This window comes from Myotis nattereri (genome assembly GCF_964212035.1).
Source record: "Myotis nattereri genome assembly, chromosome: 2".
Lineage (NCBI taxonomy): Eukaryota > Metazoa > Chordata > Mammalia > Chiroptera > Vespertilionidae > Myotis > Myotis nattereri.
The window spans coordinates 143,292,986-143,313,548 of NC_138076.1; the positions used below are offsets into that span (position 1 = coordinate 143,292,986).

Here is a 20,563-nt window from a genome sequence, read left to right on the forward strand (position 1 = left end):
TATCTACTTACTAGCTGTGTGTGACTTGAGGGAAGTTAGTTATTTAATCTCTTGGTCTTAATTTCCTTATTAGCAAAAGGAGATACTACTGTCTCATGGGGTTGCCTTGAGGATTAAATGAGGTAGTGCACATAGAGTGTTTTGCATAGTACTGTTTTTGTTTCTTTATTATATTTTATTCCCCTAATGTGGATTAGTTTTTAAATCCGAATACTATACTACATGGAGAATCAGTATTTGAAAATCAACATTTGCGGAAATCACAGAAATAAATGGGAAGAATGTCACAAGCATAGCTTGAACATTAATATTTTTATGCCATATGTTTAGGATAAATGAAGGTTTTAATTTTTTGTTGTTCACTTCTGTGTGATTTTAGTCTGAATCTAAACTTTATAATGGCTCGGAGAAAGACAGTACAGCTTCAAGCAAGCTCACAAAAAAAGAATCTCTCAAGGTTAGTTTCCACAGTCATTTCATAACTAACATTATGCTTTGCATGTGCTTTTGAAAGTAGGCTAATAAGATAAAGAAGTAAATGTGTCTTCCTGAAAGAAGAAAAAAAATCCAGAGAGGCACACATTAAAAATGTCAATATTTGTATCACATTCTGGAGACAACTGAAAAGGCTGCATAATGACTCTCCCAGAGCAGTTTCAGGCCTCACTTGGCCACTGCAGGGGTGGAGGACTAGGTGTCTTTGCAGAGCTGTCCTCAGTCAGGCACATCACTGTGCCCTTTGAAATTCAAGTTTACTAACTGCTGGGTCATGCATGGGCTGAATCTGGGCATTGGGTAAATATACAGAAGTCCTCATTTCACATTGTCAATTGATTCTTAGAACTGAGGTGAAATGATGACAAAACCAATTTTACCATCGGCTAATTGATACAAACGAGTAAAGTTTCCGTAGCATCTAATCACCGTTGTAATGAAGTAATGGTGAACAAAACGATGTTATTTGAGGACCTGCTGTATTTTATTTGACCTACACGGTGTTTTAAAAATTCAACAATTACAAGTTCAGATTTCCAGCTTCTCTTAAGAAATGTGCAATATGGCCTGGCCGGCGCAGCTCAGTGGTTGAGTGTCGACCTATGAACCTGGAGCTCACGGGTTCAGTTCCAGGTCAGGGCATATGCCCGGGTTTTGGGCTCGATCCCCTGTGTGGGGCGTGCAGGAGGCAGCTGATCAGTGATTCTTTCTCATCATTGATGTCTCTCTCTCTCTCTCTCTCTCTCTCTCTCTCTCTCTCTCTCTCTCTCTCCCTTCCTGTCTGAAATAAACTCAATAAAAATATTTTTTTAAAAAAAGAAAGAAAGAAATGTGCATTATGGGGCCTGCCTTCCAGATCACCACAGGCCCTGGAGCCTAAGGAACACATCCTTTCCAATTGACTGATCCCTGTGTAGTCTCGTACCTCTCCCCCCCCCCCCCCATATTCGATCTTGTATTTATTTGCACTTATAATTTCATATTAAATCTACTCTTAATTCATATGTGCATTGTAATAAAGACCAAAAGTCTACAATTTTTTGGCTGTAGAATTATTAAAATTTTGTTATTTGTATACAGTAAGACTAGGAAGATTTTGTGTTATAGTTAAAAAAAATATTCATATCACTGACAGGTTACCACCATTCTCCCATCCATGTAATAATAACAAAGCAATAAGACTAGATTAATTCACTGCTACTTTCCCAAATTATCTCAGAACTGGCTTAGTTATTTATATTTTACATACTAGTATCAGGAAAGAGCAAAATTGTCAGTTGCAAACCGTTGAAGCATTGTTCATAATGTGAAAAAACTGCTAACAGAGAACATTTCCATGAGTATTAGAATATATTAAGAAAAATTTTAGAAGCAATATGGCATGGCAATTAAGAGCATGTCTTTTAGAGACAGTCTGCCTCTGTTTGGATCCTGCTTCTGTTACTTACTAGCTGTGTGATCCTGGGCAAGTTACTCTCTGTGCCTCAGTTTTATCTTTTGTAGAATAAGGGTACTAATAGTCCTACTTCCCAAGGTTATTATAAAGATTAAATGAAGTAAAACACATAAAGTGCTTAGAACTGTGACTGGCACACAGAATATACCCAGTAAATGTTAGCTCTTATTATTTATACTAGGAATTCTATGTAGCAGTGAAAAAATGAGGTGGAGCCCTAGCTGGTTTGGCTAGAGCGTCAGCCCATGGACTGAAGGATCTCGAGTTCAATTCCGGTCAAGGGCACATACCTTGGTTGCATGCTCAATCCATAGCGCTGGTCAGGGCATGTGTGGGAGGCAACCAGATATATGTCTCTTTCACATCAGTGTTTCTCTGTCTCTGTCTCTCTCTCTCCCTTCCACTCTCTAAAAGTCAATGGAAAAACATCCTTGGGTGAGAATAACTGAATGAGTGAATGAATGAATGAATGAATGAATGAATGAGACATGGAAATGCTCCAAAAAATAATGAATTGGAGAACAGTTTTTTAATGTGTTTAAAAATTCAAACATGAAAGTTGTATATTTGATAGGTTCTATACATAGAAAAGGGCTAAAAGGATAGTGTTTTCAAAATGGTTAACAGTGGTCAATTCTGTGGATTAGAATAGGATAGGGTATACGAAAGATGGCTTTTTAGCTTTATTTGTGTTGTTTTAAATTTTTTACCAGGAAATTGTATTTATGTATTATTGTGTAATTTTAAGAAGGTAGAATTATTTTAAAAGATACAGAGAACTGAACTAGTGATCAGAAGTTAGATTCTAACCATACTTCTCTAAAAATTCTACCAGTTCTTAAAAACAAAAAAAAACAAAACAAAACAAAAAACACTGAAAAAAGTAGTTCTTTTATCCTAAGATGCTAGAATTCTAAAAGAGGGTTAGACTTTTATACTCTAGATTCTATAGAACTAAAAATTTTGAAAATAAATTGCCCATTTCTAATGAATTTTTAATTTTGCTATTGTTTCTGTAAAATAGGTGCAAAAGAAAAATTACCGAGAAGAAAAGAAAAGAGCCACAAAGGAGTTACTCAGTTCAATCACAGATCCTTCTGTTATTGTCATGGCTGATTGGTTGAAGGTCAGTTTGTATTGAATCTTGAATTCTCATTGCTGGATGTTTATCTACTGGAATAAGAAAGCCCAGAGGACACTAAAGCCATCCTGCAAGACATAAATAACTACTAGGATGATTGTTTTTCACTGACAAACTATTAATTATATCCCAGAGGTTCTCTGGTCCAATCTTAATGGGGAGAAGGAACCTTAATGTTGTTCTTTCTTGACAACAACATCAAGTATGTATAGCAGTTCGTTTAAAAAGGCTTTTTGATTTGTACGACATTATGTAGTCTAATCAATATGCTATAAAAAAATATTTTGGCCCTAGCCAGTTTGGCTCAGTGACAAGAGCTTCGGCCTGCAGACTGAAGAGTCCTGGGTTGATTCCCAGTCAAAGGCATGTACCTCTGTTGCAGGTTCGATCCTTGGCCAAGTCTGGGTTGGGGCATGTGCAGGAGTCAACCAATCAATATGTCTCTCTCACCACCCCCCTCCTCCCTCCCTTCCACTCTCTCAAAAATCAATGGGAAAATATCCTTGAGGATTTAAAAAAATTATTTTCAGATTATCATTTAGTATTATTACAGACTTGGCATATGCATTATTGAGAAGATATGATACAAAGTTAATATAAAAATTATCATTTGAAAAGGATTAGTTTTCAGAGAAATGTACATATTGCTGTTTCCATGACTTATTATTTTGGCCTCTGGTTATTCCCACTTATTTATATTTCCTTTTTTTTATCATATCAGTCACTCTCTCTTGTTTTTATCAGAAGGATATTTGGTAGTAATCTTTCAGACTAAGGCTGACTTTGAGAATGATCTTATAAAACCCTGACTCCCAAGAAATTTTAGTATCTGGCATTGACCTAAAAATCACCCCATTCCTGAAAGCTTTGCACTTTCCCAAAGAGTTGGTACAATCACCAACCTAAAATCTTTATGAGATCTGTCATTGAAGATCTCTTACTAACATAGGAGTCTAGTTCTGGTTTCCCTGAGAGTTCAAGTAATATTAGGGTCTTCTTCAATGTTGTGCTGAAAACACCTTCTAATTTTGACTTTACTTAAAAGACTTCAAGCTCCAGATCACACTTGGGTTTTTCAGAGCTAAATCTACTCTTGTCTTTTTGACATTGGATTTCCCCAACCAGTTCCCCCAAACTCCCTAATACTTCCCCTGGCTGACTTTCTAAATCCTACCTGAATTCTGATAATTTACCATTCATGTTTTACTATCACATCTCCAAGATCTAGAATCTTATCTCAGAGTAACTCTTACTTTCCATCTCTTTTACATATGTGAAAACTCTTTCTTAAAGATTTTCTCTTTTTTCATGTCTGATTCCAAATGCCCCCTTTCTAAATTTTTCTTATCTACAGTTACTGTGGTATGCCTATTTGAGGAATTTGGGAGCCTTATACTTATTTCATAATTCATGTAAGTGAATTGAGAGAACAGATGTTTTACAGTAAATAAAACTGAGGATAATTCCTAGTTTTTAATATTAATACTATATTAGCATCCTTTTCAGTACTGTGAACTCAGTGACTTACATAGAAACACTTTTAATGGATTACAGATATAGAATAGGAAAAGGTAGCTATAGACTATTTTTTTTACATAGCATTAAACCCTAGGATGAGGAACATTTTATAAGACTAGAGAGAGAATTATGTGACTTGTGTTTTAAAATATTCCCAAGAAGTTTATATGGCATACTCTATGTAATAACAATGGAGTAATTTAGAGAAGGTGATTTTAGGGATAGAGGATGTTCTTCCCTTTTTCTACAACTCATCAAATATTTAGAGGGAATTCCTGGTGTGTGTTAGCAGTGTTTGCAGCACTTTATGTAGTGGTAAAGGGATAAGATTTTAAAAGGTAGAATAATCTTATACTCACAGAAATAAAATTACAGCTGTTAGAGATGCTAAGAGGAGACTATTAGGAAAGTATATTTTAATAGTCCCTGACCTAACCTAGGAGGTTAGGAAAGCCATTCTACTTAGTACAGTATTTTGAAACTGGTGACCCAGTCTCCCACTAGAATTTAAGAACCTCAGAAGCAGGAGTCATGCTATTTTTATATTTATTATTAATGCTTGCCATTTAGTAGATTTAAAAGAATATCTATTGACTTTAACATGTACGTTTTCTAGAAATTTTAAATTAAAACATCCTATTTGCCATTATTCAGTTTACGTTTTATGGAGCAGAAAGAGAAAAACAGAGCCTTATTTCTTATACTTACTTTCTGTAGATACGTGGTACTCTGAAGAGCTGGACCAAGTTGTGGTGTGTGTTGAAACCTGGGGTGCTACTGATCTATAAAACCCAAAAAAATGGTCAATGGGTAGGAACAGTCCTTCTGAATGCTTGTGAAATCATTGAGCGCCCATCAAAAAAGGATGGCTTTTGTTTCAAACTTTTTCATCCTTTGGAGCAATCTATTTGGGCAGTGAAGGTAAGTACTTGTTATATAGGTAAAAAGTAAAGATGGTAATCTGTGAGTAGAACTGAGACCAATCAATCTAATGGTTGCTATTCTGTGCCAGCACTTATAAATTTATTTCTGTTTTTAAGGGTATTATTCCTCTGTCCCTACCCACAATGAAATTTGCACCAAATGTTCTTGTTTACCTTTAAGATCTAACTTAAACATTTCTCCAGAAAAATGTTTTTAACTTACATTGTTTGTTATCTCTTTGCTATGGGGATTCAGTTTGTACTGATTTTTAAAATTTGCAATTAATAATTCTGCTTTGTAATGTTGTATCATATTTACTGTGTTTTTCTGTTCGTCAAAATTGTAAGATACCATAGAACAGAAGCTGCCATTTATTTTTGTAAGTTTTTTCTGTAGTAATATAAATATGTGGGAAGTATAAGCAATCACAGTCTTTCTTACTCTTGAGAGGCAACGTTCTTTGAAGATGGAACTCTAATGCTTTATAACTAAAAAACATTACTGTGGTCATTCCTGTGTTATAATAGTAGAAACTTAATCAGGAAAATAGAAAAGCCTTATTTTGATTAACTACCAAGAAATTCTACAGTAGATGTGCAGTACACGCTAACAGAATAAATGTGTCTGAGCCTAGTTTAAGTTTTTACAAAGCCACTCTTGTTTTAATTTTAAGAAGGTCAGTTATGCTTGAATAAAGGATTTAGAACTCCTTTAAGGAAAACCACATAATTGAGATTAGCACTAAGTAAAAGTAGCTTTGGCTTTTAAATATTTTTGGTATTGCTTAATTGGGCAATATACATATACCTAGGAAAAAAACTGGCCTTTTTACCTTTGTTTCAGTAGCCTAGAGAGAAGAATAAATTTAGGATTACAGTTAGTTCCATTCTGGAATTAGATACTGCCCACAGGGGAAAGAATTTAACCCATGCAGCCTGTGGTATTTATATATCATATGATACTCAAATGAAAAAATTCCTTTCAAAACCTTTTATATATAGAATTTATTCTTTACTATTACTCTTAGGAATTGTAAGAATTATAATGAATTTTAAGTCATTAAAAATACTTTTAGCCCTGGCCAGGTAGCTCAGTTGGTTAAAGCATCATCCCAATACACCAAGGTTGTGGGTTCATTCTCCAGTCAGGACACTTAAGAAGCAACCCATGAATGCATAAATACGTGGAGCAACACATCAATGTTTCTCCCCCTGACCCTTCCTCTCTAAAACCGATAAATAAAAAATTTAAGAAATAATAAAAAATAAATTTTGATATCAAGTTTATTTCATTCCAACTATCTGTGAGAGGGAAGTTTGTACAATTACATGAGCATCAGAATATTCTCAACAAGCAAAACCTACTTAGGACATTGTTTAAACACTTTTAAAGTCAGTGCCTATGATTAGGGAAAAATAATGTTTATGAGTTCTTAACTATGTGTCAGGGATTCTTTTGAGCATTCTACATGGAATATTTTTTTTAATTCTCATAACTTTAGGAAGAATACAGTTTTCTCTTATTAACCAGACAAAGAGATTGAGGCCTAAAGAATAATTTTTCTAGCATGGAACCAAAGTTGAAACCCAGACAGTCTGACTCTAGTTACTACTCTATACTGGTTCTAGGAACTGTCCCATAAATTATAAAGCTATTTGAAAATACCCAAGGGATTTTAGAAGATTTGTTAAAATCATATTGATTTTTCTATTTTTAAATTTTGACTCTGAATCTTTACTTTCTAATGATTATACTTCTTAAAGTTCATTTTATTCCTTGATCTGAGAACTTGAAAATTATGCTTTTCAATCAAAATTATACTATAAATTGAATCCTCAGATTTTTCTTTCCAAATAAGAACTATATCCTCCTAAGATTAGCCTTGATGATAATAATTACTACAGAGCTCTTGGTGTTGTATACTTCTAAAACAATATATGTGAGATGGAAATTCTCTGTTAAATTAAAATTTTGTATAGTATGGTGAATTTTAGATTTTCTTTTAATGTGTGAACAATGTACAGAAATAATGTTTAACTAATGATAAATATAAGTTGTTCAATTTTTTGGTAAGGAGGTATATTTGTTGGGAAAGGAAAACTTTCCTTAAACTCAACATTTGCTTTCTCAAGAAGCATGAAATTAAATCTTGTTTGCTTTTAAATTATAATCTATGGCTAACTTAGATTGTTATCGATAATAATAGATAATATAAAGTCAAGATATTACAATACTACATGCCATTTATTTTGCTTATTTTTATTTTATTTGTTTATTTTAAGGGTCCAAAAGGTGAAGCAGTTGGATCCATAACTCAGCCTTTACCTAGCAGTTACTTGATCATCCGAGCTACTTCAGAGTCAGATGGTAAATACAAGTTTTGATAGATTGGATTTTGGCCTCATTTTAAAAGGTTTATTTATATTCCACTGTGTATTTTCCTTTGGGAAAATCTGTCTTTAGTATGGTATTTGCAGCAGAAGTATTGTAATCATCAATTGCTTAGAACATTAAATATATCATTAACTTGGTAGAAAACAGAGGAATCTGATAGGAAGGAGGCATTAGATAATTAAATGATGAATTAACAGCCTTGAGTTTTCTTCTTTATCCTTCACTGACATGTTAACACCTTCTTGATTTGTTTAATGTTCCCCGTGGTAACTCGTTAAGTTTTATCATTTTAGAGGTACATTTAATATTATTTTTCTATCACTAAGTATTAATATTTTTAAGACACACTGTTATAATTTTTTTAAATATAAACATTTAATTATAAACTGTTATTCTGCACTTATTAACTTCATACATAATTCCTGAAGCAAATACAGGGAAAGCAAAACTTACTTATTTGAAATCAAGGTAACTTTAAAACTTTACTAATTGATAATGGATTTCTGTCACACTTTTATATTTTATAGTTTAGACTAGCTTAGCCTAAGGAATCCTGTAACCTTCCAGAGTTTACTTTTACCAGATGATTATTTTTAAAGTTAAATTATCATAGGCACAAGTATTTGTTATAGAAGTGTTTTATTTGGCTGACAATTCCAGCAAATGCTGAAACAAATATATGTGGATTTTAAGTGAAGGTAACATTTTTTTCTGCTAATTACAGTTCTAAATTTCAATTTAAAAAATAAAGTTAATAATGTTTCTACTAACTAATATGGCAGTTAATAACAGTATTGTACAGGCATTTCCCTGACTTAAAATTTTTTATACATATGAGTAAAATGGATGCTAAACCTGGGAATAGACCCACTACCAACAAAACATTTTTTAGTTTGTTTATAGTAAAACATAACCCCTTCAGTATATTTTATATACCTTTTTGGTACCTTCAAATTATACTATATGTTACTGTTCTAAAATTTAAAAAATAAAATACATGTATTTTCACTAGGTATACTTACCAATGTGTGCTATATTCTATTCATTTACCAGTGGTTTCTGGATACTTAAGATGTAAAAAAACACTTGATAAACTGAAAAATCACATTTAAAAATCCTTGTAAGACTTGATGTTCAAAGTAACTTTTCTGGTGCATGTTTCTCAGAGAAATGATAGTATGTCTAAAGGGTAACAGTGTTACATTAAGATGGATGCCAGTTTGTGTAGTTTCTCGAATTATACTGCTTATGAATCTGTGTTCTTCTAGGAAGGTGCTGGATGGATGCTTTGGAGTTGGCTTTGAAATGTTCTAGTCTTCTTAAACGTACAATGATCAGGGAAGGGAAGGAACATGACCTGAGCATTTCATCAGAGAGCACACATGTGACTTTGTATGGCTTATTACGTGCTAACAATCTTCACAGTGGTGACAACTTCCAGTAAGTAGATACTGCCCCTAATTTGGTAATTTGGAGACCATGTTGTTCACTAGGTTAATTGGCAGGCCTAGAATTTTTGTAGTGTATGTAGGATTGAAATTTGGCTGTCTTCTTCTGATTATATGATCTAAGGCCTGGTTTAAGATTTGTTTAGTTACTATGATGAGGTATAGAAAGTTATTTCCATGATCCTAGCTAATGTGAATTACTTGTTATTTTCCAAATGCAACCATGCTGTTGTCTACCTTGTCTTTGTGTATGGTGTTCCCTCCATTAGGAATGAGTTCTAGTCCACCTTGTTCTTTTCTCCCATCAAAAGACTATGTATTCTTCAAGACTGACCTCAAATATTGTATCATATGTGAAAGTCTACCTTGCTCTTTTCTCTTGTCATAGGACTATGAATTCTTTAAGACCGATTCAAATGTTATATGCAAAAACTTTCATGCCTCCTAACCATGAAATATCTGGCCTTCTATTGCTGTTCTGTAATGGCACTTGACTTATTATTTTTTTTTGTAATGGTATTTGACTTAATCCTTTCTGGTATTTATGGAATCTTCCTATGATATTGTGCTTTGAGTTGGAACTGTGTCTTATTTTGGTTTTACCACCTGAAGCATTTATAGTAGTTAATTTTAAAAAAATTTTCTTCAGGGAAACACAATACTTTCCTTGAGGTTCAGAGGTTTGTTGAGGTTCAGATTTATTTTGTTGCTTTGTAGGAAAAACATTAGACTTCCCCTTTTCTTCCCTTGCTCCAATGCTCAATTTCTGCTCTACAGCTACTTATTGCTATGGGCATTGGATTACTCTCCTGAAAGTTGTTAGACTGCTATTCCCCTCCTGTAACCTGAGCTGAACTTTTTTTTTCTCTTATCCTTTTGCTTGACTCTTTTTCTTCACTCTCTTTGAAAATTTCCACTACCTGACCTTTTACATCCTTTCTTTGCAGAATTATAATCTCGAGTTTTATCTTAATCCTCAGAACAAAAGCCTGAATGGGAAAAGATTGGGGGGTGGGAGCACAATTTATATAGGAATGGATGTTTGTTGGGGCCACTTCCTGAAATGTTTTCGTTGAAGCTCTTCAGCTGTAAAATGTGCATTGTTTTTTTTTGAATACCAGGTAATCTCTAAATGGTCTTATTTGGGGATCTTAACAATTCATTTGCTTCACATATTCATTAAAAATTTGGAGCTTGTTTTCTGTATAAGATACTGTACACTTTTCTGTATAATTTTGAATAGGGAGATGAATCTGATATGATCTTAAATTTGAATCCAGTGTAACAGTTTATTAGCTATGTGATCCTGAAGAGATGTTTTGTTGTATTTGAAACCTATAAAATGCCAGGCAGCAATAAATAGTAGAAAGAAAAGAATAACATAAGCAACCAAAGGAGACATGCTTTAGGGTAATACAAGATCAAGAGAATTTATAGGATGAAGACATAACATCCTTCTAGGGAATGAGGGAGAGGATCAATGTAACAGATTTTTGCAAAAGTAGAATCAACATATCAACATGTTCATTTTGGCTGGATGGCAGAAAATGAGCTGTGAGCTATGATGCAGAGATGAGGGGTGAGAATCTGCTTGGATGTAAGGGACAGGGAGCTGGTGAAGTTAAAAATTACCAAGCTTTATGCCTGAGTGATAGGGAAGATGATGGTAAAATAAAACAAAAGACCATGTTTGGGAGATAATAATTTATTAAATATTATATATGTTGAAGATGCAGCAGTCCCTAGACATAGATGATGTCAGCCAAGCATTTAAAAACATGGGTCTAAAGCTTATTCCTGCATACATGGGTTTGGAAATCAAATAGAAATTTGGTAGCTTGCCAAAGGAGAGAGAATAGAGAAAATAAAAAAAGACCAGGGAAGATGAAAATATTTAAGGGTAGAAGGAATAAGAGGGATCAGAGAGCTTAAAAAGTAGAACTACAATTACATGGAACCCACGCATTTAAGACTATTTCAAGGAAAATAATTATCATCTAGGCTCAGTAATGCAGAGAAGTCAAAGGAGGTAAAGATTAGATAAGGCCATTGGGTTTGTCAACTAAGCCATCATTAGTGACTTTTGAGGGAACAGAGTCACTTGATTTAGGGGAGTGAAGACCAGATTGTGAGAGGTTAAGGAGAGCAATTTTAGACTACTTTTTAAAAGGGAAAGAGCCGAAATCGGTTTGGCTCAGTGGATAGAGCGTCAGCCTGCGGACTGAAAGGTCCCAGGTTCGATTCCGGTCAAGGGCATGTACCTGGGTTGCGGGCACATCCCCGGTGGGGGATGTGCAGGAGGCGGCTGATCGATGTTTCTCTCTCATCGATGTTTCTGACTCTCTCTCTCTCTCTCTCTCTCTCTCTCTCTCTCTCTCTCTCTCTCTCTCCCCCTTCCTCTCTGTAAAAAATCAATAAAATATATTTAAAAATAAAATAAAATAAAAGGGAAAGAAAGAAAGCGTAATATGCATGTAAAAATTATCTGGTTAAAATCCAAACAAATGAAGATTTTGGAAAAATGGACACTAACATAGGAATCAAATAGGACTTCTCTGCTCTGTTATTATCTCAGCATTGCTAAAATATCAATGGTATATAATGGCATCGTGTATTCATTTTTAAAGTAGTACTTAAGTGTTCATCCTTATAAGATTTTTATGCTAAACAAAACCCCCAGATACTTTCCTAAATAAGAAGTTTCTAAAAAAAAAAAAAAAAAATTATTCTGGAAGTAAGGTTTTTTAATTCTCTTTTTGTATAGATTATTGACCCTAATCACTTTGGGGTTAGGATAAATAGGACTGGTTATAGCAGTATATCAATTTTAGGTTACAGGTTTATTTCCTTAAACTAATATTTTCATTTCCAATTTTCCTTGAACTTTTTTCTCAATTATCTTATCAGTTAAGTATTAAGTAGCTATAATTATTACCTTTTACATTTTCTTGTCTTATACTTCTTTTGAGTGACTTTGGCAACTTTTACAGGTGGAAAGTCATAATTCATTTGAGTTCACTTGATAATCTGTCTGATGATCTTAACTTGAAGTTTTCCTTCAGACCACAAGTGACTCAAGTGACGATGACTACAAAACTAAGAAAAAAAGCCAGCAACAGATTGTCTAAAATTTTGCTTTTGGACAATTTTAGCCCCAGCTGGTAGAGAGGCAAAGAGTTCAGTGTCATTTTGAACATTTCCCAGATTTTTCCTTAACTTCTCTGTGCCATTTACTAATCTCATATGGTTATTTTGAAGATTAAATGAGTAAAACTATTTAAAATATTAAGAATGGTGCCGACACATAATAAATTCTCCGTAAATGTTACATATCATTCTTATTTATAAATTAAATATTCTTAACCTCTTTTATTCTTCCTTCTAATAATTCTTTTCCTTAAGGTTAAATGATAGTGAAATTGAACGACAGCATTTTAAGGACCAAGATATGTATTCTGATAAATCCGATAAAGAAAATGATCAAGAGCATGATGAGTCTGATAATGAGGTGATGGGGAAAAGTGAAGACAGTGACACAGATACATCAGAGAGGCAAGATGATTCATACATTGAACCTGAGCCTATCGAGCCTCTAAAGGAGACCACCTACACTGAACAGAGCCATGAGGAACTCGGAGAGGTAGAAGTCTGTGATTTTCAGAGATTTGGGTTTTCTAATTCTAAAGAAATTGAATATATTATTAGTTTGACCTATTGCTTATTTTCCCAAAAGAATATTTTATACCTACTTTATTTTAGTTGTATAAATATGAAATATATCAGGATTTATAAACAACTAAAAACATGTAATACACAAATATGAATATATTCTAGTAAACTTACAGTTTACATTTTCTTCAGGCTTGCTTTTGATATAGGATGCTGCTAGATGTCATTGCCAGGTACAAGTAAAATGCAGGAAACTTGAGTTTATAACTGTTGTTTATTGCAAGTGCATAGAGGTAGCTTTATTATAATAGAGTATGTTTTTGTAATAGAGTCTTTAAATCATTTACTTTGATATCTTTTGCAAATATCCTTTTTACCTAAATTTTATAGCTATAGACTTTATTATTATTATTATTTTTTTAAATATATTTTATTGATTTTTTACAGAGAGGAAGGGAGAGAGATAGAGAGAGTTAGAAACATCGATGAGAGAGAAACATCGATCAGCTGCCTCCTGCACATCTCCTATTGGGGATGTGCCTGCAACCCAGGTACATGCCCTTGACCGGAATCGAACCTGGGACCTTTCAGTCCGCAGGCCAATGCTCTATCCACTGAGCCAAACCGGTTTCGGCGACTTTATTATTTAATGGGTTGTTTTCACATTTTAAGAATGCTTGGAATGGTCAGATAGAGAGTTCTGGTTTTCAACATTAGGTGTCTTTTCTATACATCTATGTGTCTGAAATAAATATAACATTTCAATATTTTTTGTCAATTGCTAAAGGCAGGTGAGGCTTCACAAACAGAAACTGTGTCTGAAGAAAACAAAAGCCTTATCTGGACATTGCTGAAACAAGTCCGTCCTGGTATGGACCTGTCCAGGGTGGTTCTGCCTACATTTATTTTGGAACCTCGTTCTTTCCTGGATAAACTTTCAGATTATTACTATCATGCAGATTTTCTGTCTGAGTAAGTAAATTCTTATTTCTTAGAGATTTCCCAGATTGCTATTCAGTGGTCATGCCTTACCAAAATTAGTCTGTAGTGAGATAATCACTCTCTTCTTCACCACTTCTGTAGTTGACCTTAAGAAATAAGAAACATACTTAATTCTTTGGTATGCTGTTTTCAGTTGAGTTGAGAGATCACGAGCTTTAGGAGGACAAGAATCTTACCTTCATCCGACAGCACTGTTGTCACAGGCTCCCTGACCTTTTGCTGACCTAACACAGGGAAAGGTGGTTGGCATTCTTTGTTCTCCCCACTTCAACCCTGTTCAGGTCCCACCCTGTGGCTTGTGCTTTTGTTTATACCTATCCTCTCTGCGTGCCTTTAAGACATGTGTAGCTTTCCGGATCTAGAATGCCCCACCAGTTGTTGGCTCTTGGTGTAAATCACCACTTTTGTCTTTGCTTTTTTTCTCTGCCAGCGGTTCTCAACCTGTGGGTCGCGACCCCTTTGGCAGTTGAACGACCCTTTCACAGGGGTCGCCTAAGACCATCCTGCAGATCAGATATTTACATTATGATTCATAACAGTAGCAACATTACAGTTATGAAGTTGCAACGAAAATAATTTTATGGTTGGGTCACAACATGAGGAACTGTATTTAAAGGGCCAGAAGGTTGAGAACCACTGCTCTAGCCTCTTTCATCTGAAGATCAGCACACTGGATCTTCAGACGTGCTTAAAGAGTATAAAAAATAGTTAAATCATGAGAGAGAGAGAGAGAGAGAGAGAGAGAGAGAGAGAGAGAGAGAGAGAACCAATGCACTAACTTCACAGTAGAATTCACTTCTGACTTACACAATCAATGTTTTTGCATCAACAAAAAGGCAAGGGAGTAGCTGAGTGGGGACTTCTAAAAATTTTTTCTTTAAAATAAAAATTGTTTTTTGATTACCTGTTATATTGGTAGAGTTTGTTCACTCTGCAAAATCAGTTGATAGCACATAGGGAAGGTTGAAGGCTAAACGTGGATTAAAAACCTTTTTTTATTAGTTTAAATTATTTTAAATCTTATATCTTTGTGATTTGAAACTTCAGTGTACAAGGGATTAAAAAGGCATATAATCTTATACTTAGGGAGGCTGTGCGGGAGAGGCTAACATTAGCCTGTTGTCCTCCCTTCATGTACTACAGCCCCCACCAGTTACCGTTGATCTCCCCTAATTAACGTCAACAACTGAAAATAGCCGAAACCGGTTTGGCTCAGTGGATAGAGCATCGGCCTGCAGACTGAAAGGTCCCAGGTTCGGTTCCGGTCAAGGGCATGTACCTTGGTTGCAGGCACATCCCCAGTAGGAGATGTGCGGGAGGCAGCTGATCGATGTTTCTCTCTCATCGATGTTTCTAACTCTCTATCTCTCTCCCTTCCTCTCTGTAAAAAATCAATAAAATATATTTAAAAAAAAAACAACCTGAAAATAGAGTAAACTCCCAAGTGGACATGGTCCTTCTCTGACATATAGGACTGGAGACCTCATACGAAGTTGTTAATGAGGTTGCTTGGCGATTGCTCCATTATTGCAAATGCTAGGTATCAAACAGTGCCCAAATCTCAAAATCTATGTTTATTTTTTTATTTTTTATTTTTTTAAAATATATTTTATTGAATTTTTACAGAGAGGAAAGGAGAGGGATAGAGAGTTAGAAACATCGATCAGCTGCCTCCTGCATGCTCCCTACTGGGGATGGGCCCGCAACCAAGGTACATGCCCTTGACTGGAATCGAACCTGGGACCTTTGAGTCCGCAGGCCGACACTCTATCCACCGAGCCAAACCGGCTAGGGCAAAATCTGTGTTTATTTTTCATAATCACAATTACAGAACCTCTAGCAACATCAAGGGTTCTGCAAAACCCCAGTTGAGAAATCTTGATTTGGAGAGTTTTCAGAAACAAATTGAGCTAAGACCTGGGTAGCATGTTAAAGAATAGGATAAATGGGAAGAAAAGTAACCAGGTTATAAAAACTGGTTCTTACAAACTAATGTACGTGGTTATTTTTGATATTTATTTTAAATATGAATTATGCTTTTCAATCATATATTACATTCAATTGTTGACTTAATAACTATGAGGGAGAATTTGTGATATAGTCTCTAAAATTTTTGTGTTTACCATTTTGATATTAGGGCTGCTCTTGAAGAAAATCCTTATTTCCGTTTGAAGAAAGTAGTGAAATGGTATTTGTCAGGATTCTATAAAAAGCCAAAGGTAATGTTTATATCTTACCTTTTTCAGCCTTATGTGAGTTCTTTATTTTTTTGTTATCTTTAGATTATTTATTAATAATTACATTGCAAGGCCTTGAGTTAGCAAAATTGCAAAATACTTAGTCCTGTATTGTGAGTGAAGTCGTTTAACTTTATTTCATGTCCCTACTGTGAAATTTTATAAGGATAGCTCCTACATAATACAGCTAAACCCATCTTGACTGTTTTGAACTATTTTGAATCTTCCGTATTTATAATTTAAATTTGGATGTTTTTTTCCTAGGGACTGAAGAAACCTTATAATCCTATACTTGGTGAGACTTTCCGTTGTCTGTGGATTCACCCCAGAACAAACAGCAAAACTTTTTATATTGCTGAACAGGTATTAGAAATGTGTCTTAAGCTAGCTGGTTTGGTTCAGTGGCTAGAGCGTCGGCCTGCGGACCGAAGGGTCCTGGGTTCGATTCCAGTCAAGAGCACATACCTTAGTTGCAGGCTCCTCCTGGCCCAGGCCCAGGTCATGGCATATGCAGGAGGCAGCCAATCGATGTGTTTCTCTCACATTGATATTTCTCTCTCTCTTAAAAAAAAAAAAAAAAACGGAAAAATATCCTCAAGTGAGGATGAAAAAATAAAAAGAAATGTTCTTAAGAAACAAAACTAATTCTGAAGTTATTGGAAATATTAATTTAGTAAATTCACTGTTGGTTAACCATTGTTAATGAACATAAGGTAAGCATTTTACCTTTTAGTACTGAGTATTACTAAATACCATACTCAAAATTATTACTATTTCAGCCATAGAATCCTTTGACAAAAATAACTTTTTTCCTGCCTCCCAACCCTTTATCAGAATTCTTCCCTATTTTCCCAGTTCCTAAATCAAATTTATACCATTTGTGTGGCATTTAAGGTCCTCCATATTTTTTAAATTTACCTCAAATTACATGCTTTTCTGAGCTCTTTCAAAGTAGTCAAACTTGTACATTCAGAATTCGGTAACCTGATATTACACATTTTTTTTGCCTTAGTAGTTTTAAATTTAATTCTTCTATCCCAATATTTCTTCTCTGTGTACTTCATCTAAATAAATCTTGACCTGCTCATCTTTCTTGGTCCAAATGATTACAGCTCCCAGTGATTTCTCTCCTCAGACTTCTGTATTATTTTTTGTGATTATCCATTAAGCTGTTATTTTAACACTTTTTATAAAATATTTATTTCCCAAATTGAATTGTTAGCTCCTTAAACGTATACCCTCCCCATAATACATCTCTTTTTATTGTACACGTAGTAGGCAGTCAGAATACTTCTTAGTTTTAATCTTTGATTATTTTAAATTTATGTACACCTGTATTCATGATTGTTAATCTACATGACAACAAACCGTCCTGACAAACCTGACGAATGTGATACTATCTTTCAGTAACAGTGGGTCCTTATTACCATAATTCTCACCTGTATTGTAAGGAGGATGAGGAGACCATGTGGCATTTGAAAAACTTTCCTCTTCCCTAGAAATTTTAATATACCCCTCAGATTGAAACCACATATCTGTATTAATTTTTTAAATTAACGATTAGAATACCTTACATTTTAGTTCAATATAATTCTTCTCTAAATTGAGAAGCTTGAGAAGAGTTTAATTGACTTTAGCTTTGTCTCATTTCAGAAAGCATAGGATGTGTATATATATTAAAATATTAGATTATTAAAATAATATATTTGTCAAAGTTTTTGTTAGTTTTCTATAGCTATTCATAATTTATATGAAGACTTGCCACTGGTTAGTTATCCATTTTTGTATAACAAATTACTGCCCAAACTTAATGGCTTAAACAACATTTATTATATCATACAATGAGGTTCAGGAATCTGGAGCTCCTCAGCTGGGTGGTTCTGGCTCAGAGTCTTCAGAGGTTGTAGTTAAGATGTCATCCAGCTTTGTAGTCCTTGGAAGGTTTAAGTGGGATAGAAGTTTCTACTTTCAAATTCATCACATAGCTTTTGACAGTAGGACATAGTTCCTCACAATATGGGCCCTCTCCATTGGTTTGTTCACAATATGCAAGCTGGCTTTTTAGAGCTGATTATCTGAGAGACACACACATTATAACTTAATTTCAGAAGTGGCATCCTATCACGTCACATAAACCAACTTTGGTATAGTGTAAGAGGAGCCCACCTAATGGTATGCATACTGGGAGGTGAGATTCCTTGGGAGACATCTTAGAGGCTGATTACTATAATCAATATTTAATTTTACTACTTACCAAATCTTTCTTCTTTATTAATAGAGTATACTTTTAAAACTTAACTTTTTGATATTAGCACAATAATATTCTTAATAAATTCTGTGTTTTTTCCTGTGTTCAATAGGTGTCCCATCACCCACCAATATCTGCCTTTTATGTTAGTAACCGAAAGGACGGATTTTGCATTAGTGGTAGTATCCTGGCTAAGTCCAAGTTCTATGGTGAGTTTCCTCTTGGCTCAGTAGGCACTCTTTTCTGGGAGGTAGTATTTTTTAGTGAGCTTTTATTTAGATGGTGTCTTGATATGTTTTCAGTATGGACTTTTTATGTTATTTTAAGTGTCATTTTTACTTGAATAATGACTTTTATAGTGATTTTTTTTGTCCATTCATAAATTGATATCTGCCTCATTTTATTTATATATATATATATATATATATATACATATATATATATATATTCCATATGTATAAATTTATCCCAAACACCACTTATTAAAAAAACTGAATAATGATTGCCCACTATGGTAGCCCTTTTAGTGCATAATGTATTTCTTTTGCCGTTAGCCCTCACTAAGGTTTTTGTTCCATCTTAATGTACCCAAGGGGTTCATTTTTTTTATTTTAGTCTTTCTTTTTTAAAATATATTTTATTGATTTTTTTACAGAGAGGAAGGGAGAAGGGTAGAGAGTCAGAAACATGGATGAGAGAGAAACATCGATCAGCCGCCTCCTGCACACTCCCCACTGGGGATGTGCCCGCAACCAAGGTACATGCCCTTGACCGGAACTGAACCTAGGACCCTTGAGTCCGCAGGCCGACGCTCTATCCACTGAGCCAAACCGGCCAGGGCTATTGTAGTCTTTGACTAGAGAGAGAAAGAATCCAAGTACAATTAGAATACTTGGTTCAGCATCATTAGTAACAACATTTAACCTTGGTCCCAAAAACATACCAAAAAACTTTTGTTAAATACAAGGGGGAAAAGAAATATAGTTGTAATAAGAAACCTTAATCTAATAACTGTAACTATCTAAACAAATCATGGCCATAGCTATGTACTAGTAGAAAATATAACCTTAAAAGCTTTTATTTGTTTTTTTAAATGGAGAAAAATCAACGAATTAAATTTCAACTGGGAAATTTTAAACTTCAAAGAAAAAATAATTATGGTAAAATAGGAAAGATCAAATATGTCAACAGAAATCTAATCTTTGGTTATTTGAGTAGGTGGAGAACCATAGATAAGTCTGTGACACGGAAATCTAACAGTAGTTTTAGGTCCAGGAACATGATGTTCTTTTCTTCAAGATATTTATTTTATTTCCCTTAATCTTAGTTTTATTTGGGTTTTGTTTTTTGCCTACTTTTATGTTATGCTTGTTTCAGATGGTGATTGTTTTCTTCTGAAGGTTACATATATTTGTAATTCCCTCCCCATTGCACCTTCCTTCCATCTAGACTCCTATTTTGACTATAGGGTAAATGGCTTACGACCATGAAGAACACTATCAACCACCTTACCATAATTAATATTTCTAAAACATCACAATCAACAGCTACAGCATACCCATTATTTTCAAGTATATGTATGGTGTTGTCACTGGTCTAGACCACGTGTTTGACCATAAAACAACTCTCCATAAATTTCAAAAGGCTGAAAATTATACAGAGTATGTTCTGTAACTTCAATTAAATAGAATTAGAAATTAATGATATCAAGCTAAATTACAAATATTTTGAAATTCAATAACATGGGTCAAAGAAGAAGTCACAAGAGAAATTATTATGTATTTTAAACTAAATGGTAATGAAAATATAACATTAAAATTTGTATGATGTAGCAAAAGCAGTGCTTAGAGGGAAATTTTTAATTTTAAATTGAAAAAGGAGAAAGATCTAAATCAGTGATCTGAGTTTTTACCCTAGGAAATTAGAAAAAGAGCTAATTGAATTTAAAGTAAGTAGAAGAACGGAAATAATAAAGAGTAAACATCGGTGTAGAAAGTAGAAGAACAATACACAAATCAAACAAGGGTTGGT

General features: G+C 34.2%; 1 protein-coding gene across 2 annotated transcripts in view; it reads left to right on the top strand.

Moving 5' to 3' along the window:
• The window catches only part of OSBPL8 (oxysterol binding protein like 8), a 171,498-nt gene that overhangs the window by 119,231 nt on the left and 31,704 nt on the right, over nucleotides 1–20,563 (top strand). For both annotated transcript variants that reach the window (XM_081083382.1, XM_081083381.1), the window contains 10 exons: nucleotides 380–457; nucleotides 2,976–3,077; nucleotides 5,328–5,531; nucleotides 7,817–7,901; nucleotides 9,197–9,368; nucleotides 12,779–13,016; nucleotides 13,833–14,017; nucleotides 16,185–16,266; nucleotides 16,549–16,647; nucleotides 18,645–18,741. In XM_081083382.1, coding sequence (XP_080939508.1) covers nucleotides 380–457; nucleotides 2,976–3,077; nucleotides 5,328–5,531; nucleotides 7,817–7,901; nucleotides 9,197–9,368; nucleotides 12,779–13,016; nucleotides 13,833–14,017; nucleotides 16,185–16,266; nucleotides 16,549–16,647; nucleotides 18,645–18,741 — 1,342 coding nt within the window. The remainder of the gene's footprint in view (nucleotides 1–379; nucleotides 458–2,975; nucleotides 3,078–5,327; nucleotides 5,532–7,816; nucleotides 7,902–9,196; nucleotides 9,369–12,778; nucleotides 13,017–13,832; nucleotides 14,018–16,184; nucleotides 16,267–16,548; nucleotides 16,648–18,644; nucleotides 18,742–20,563) is intronic.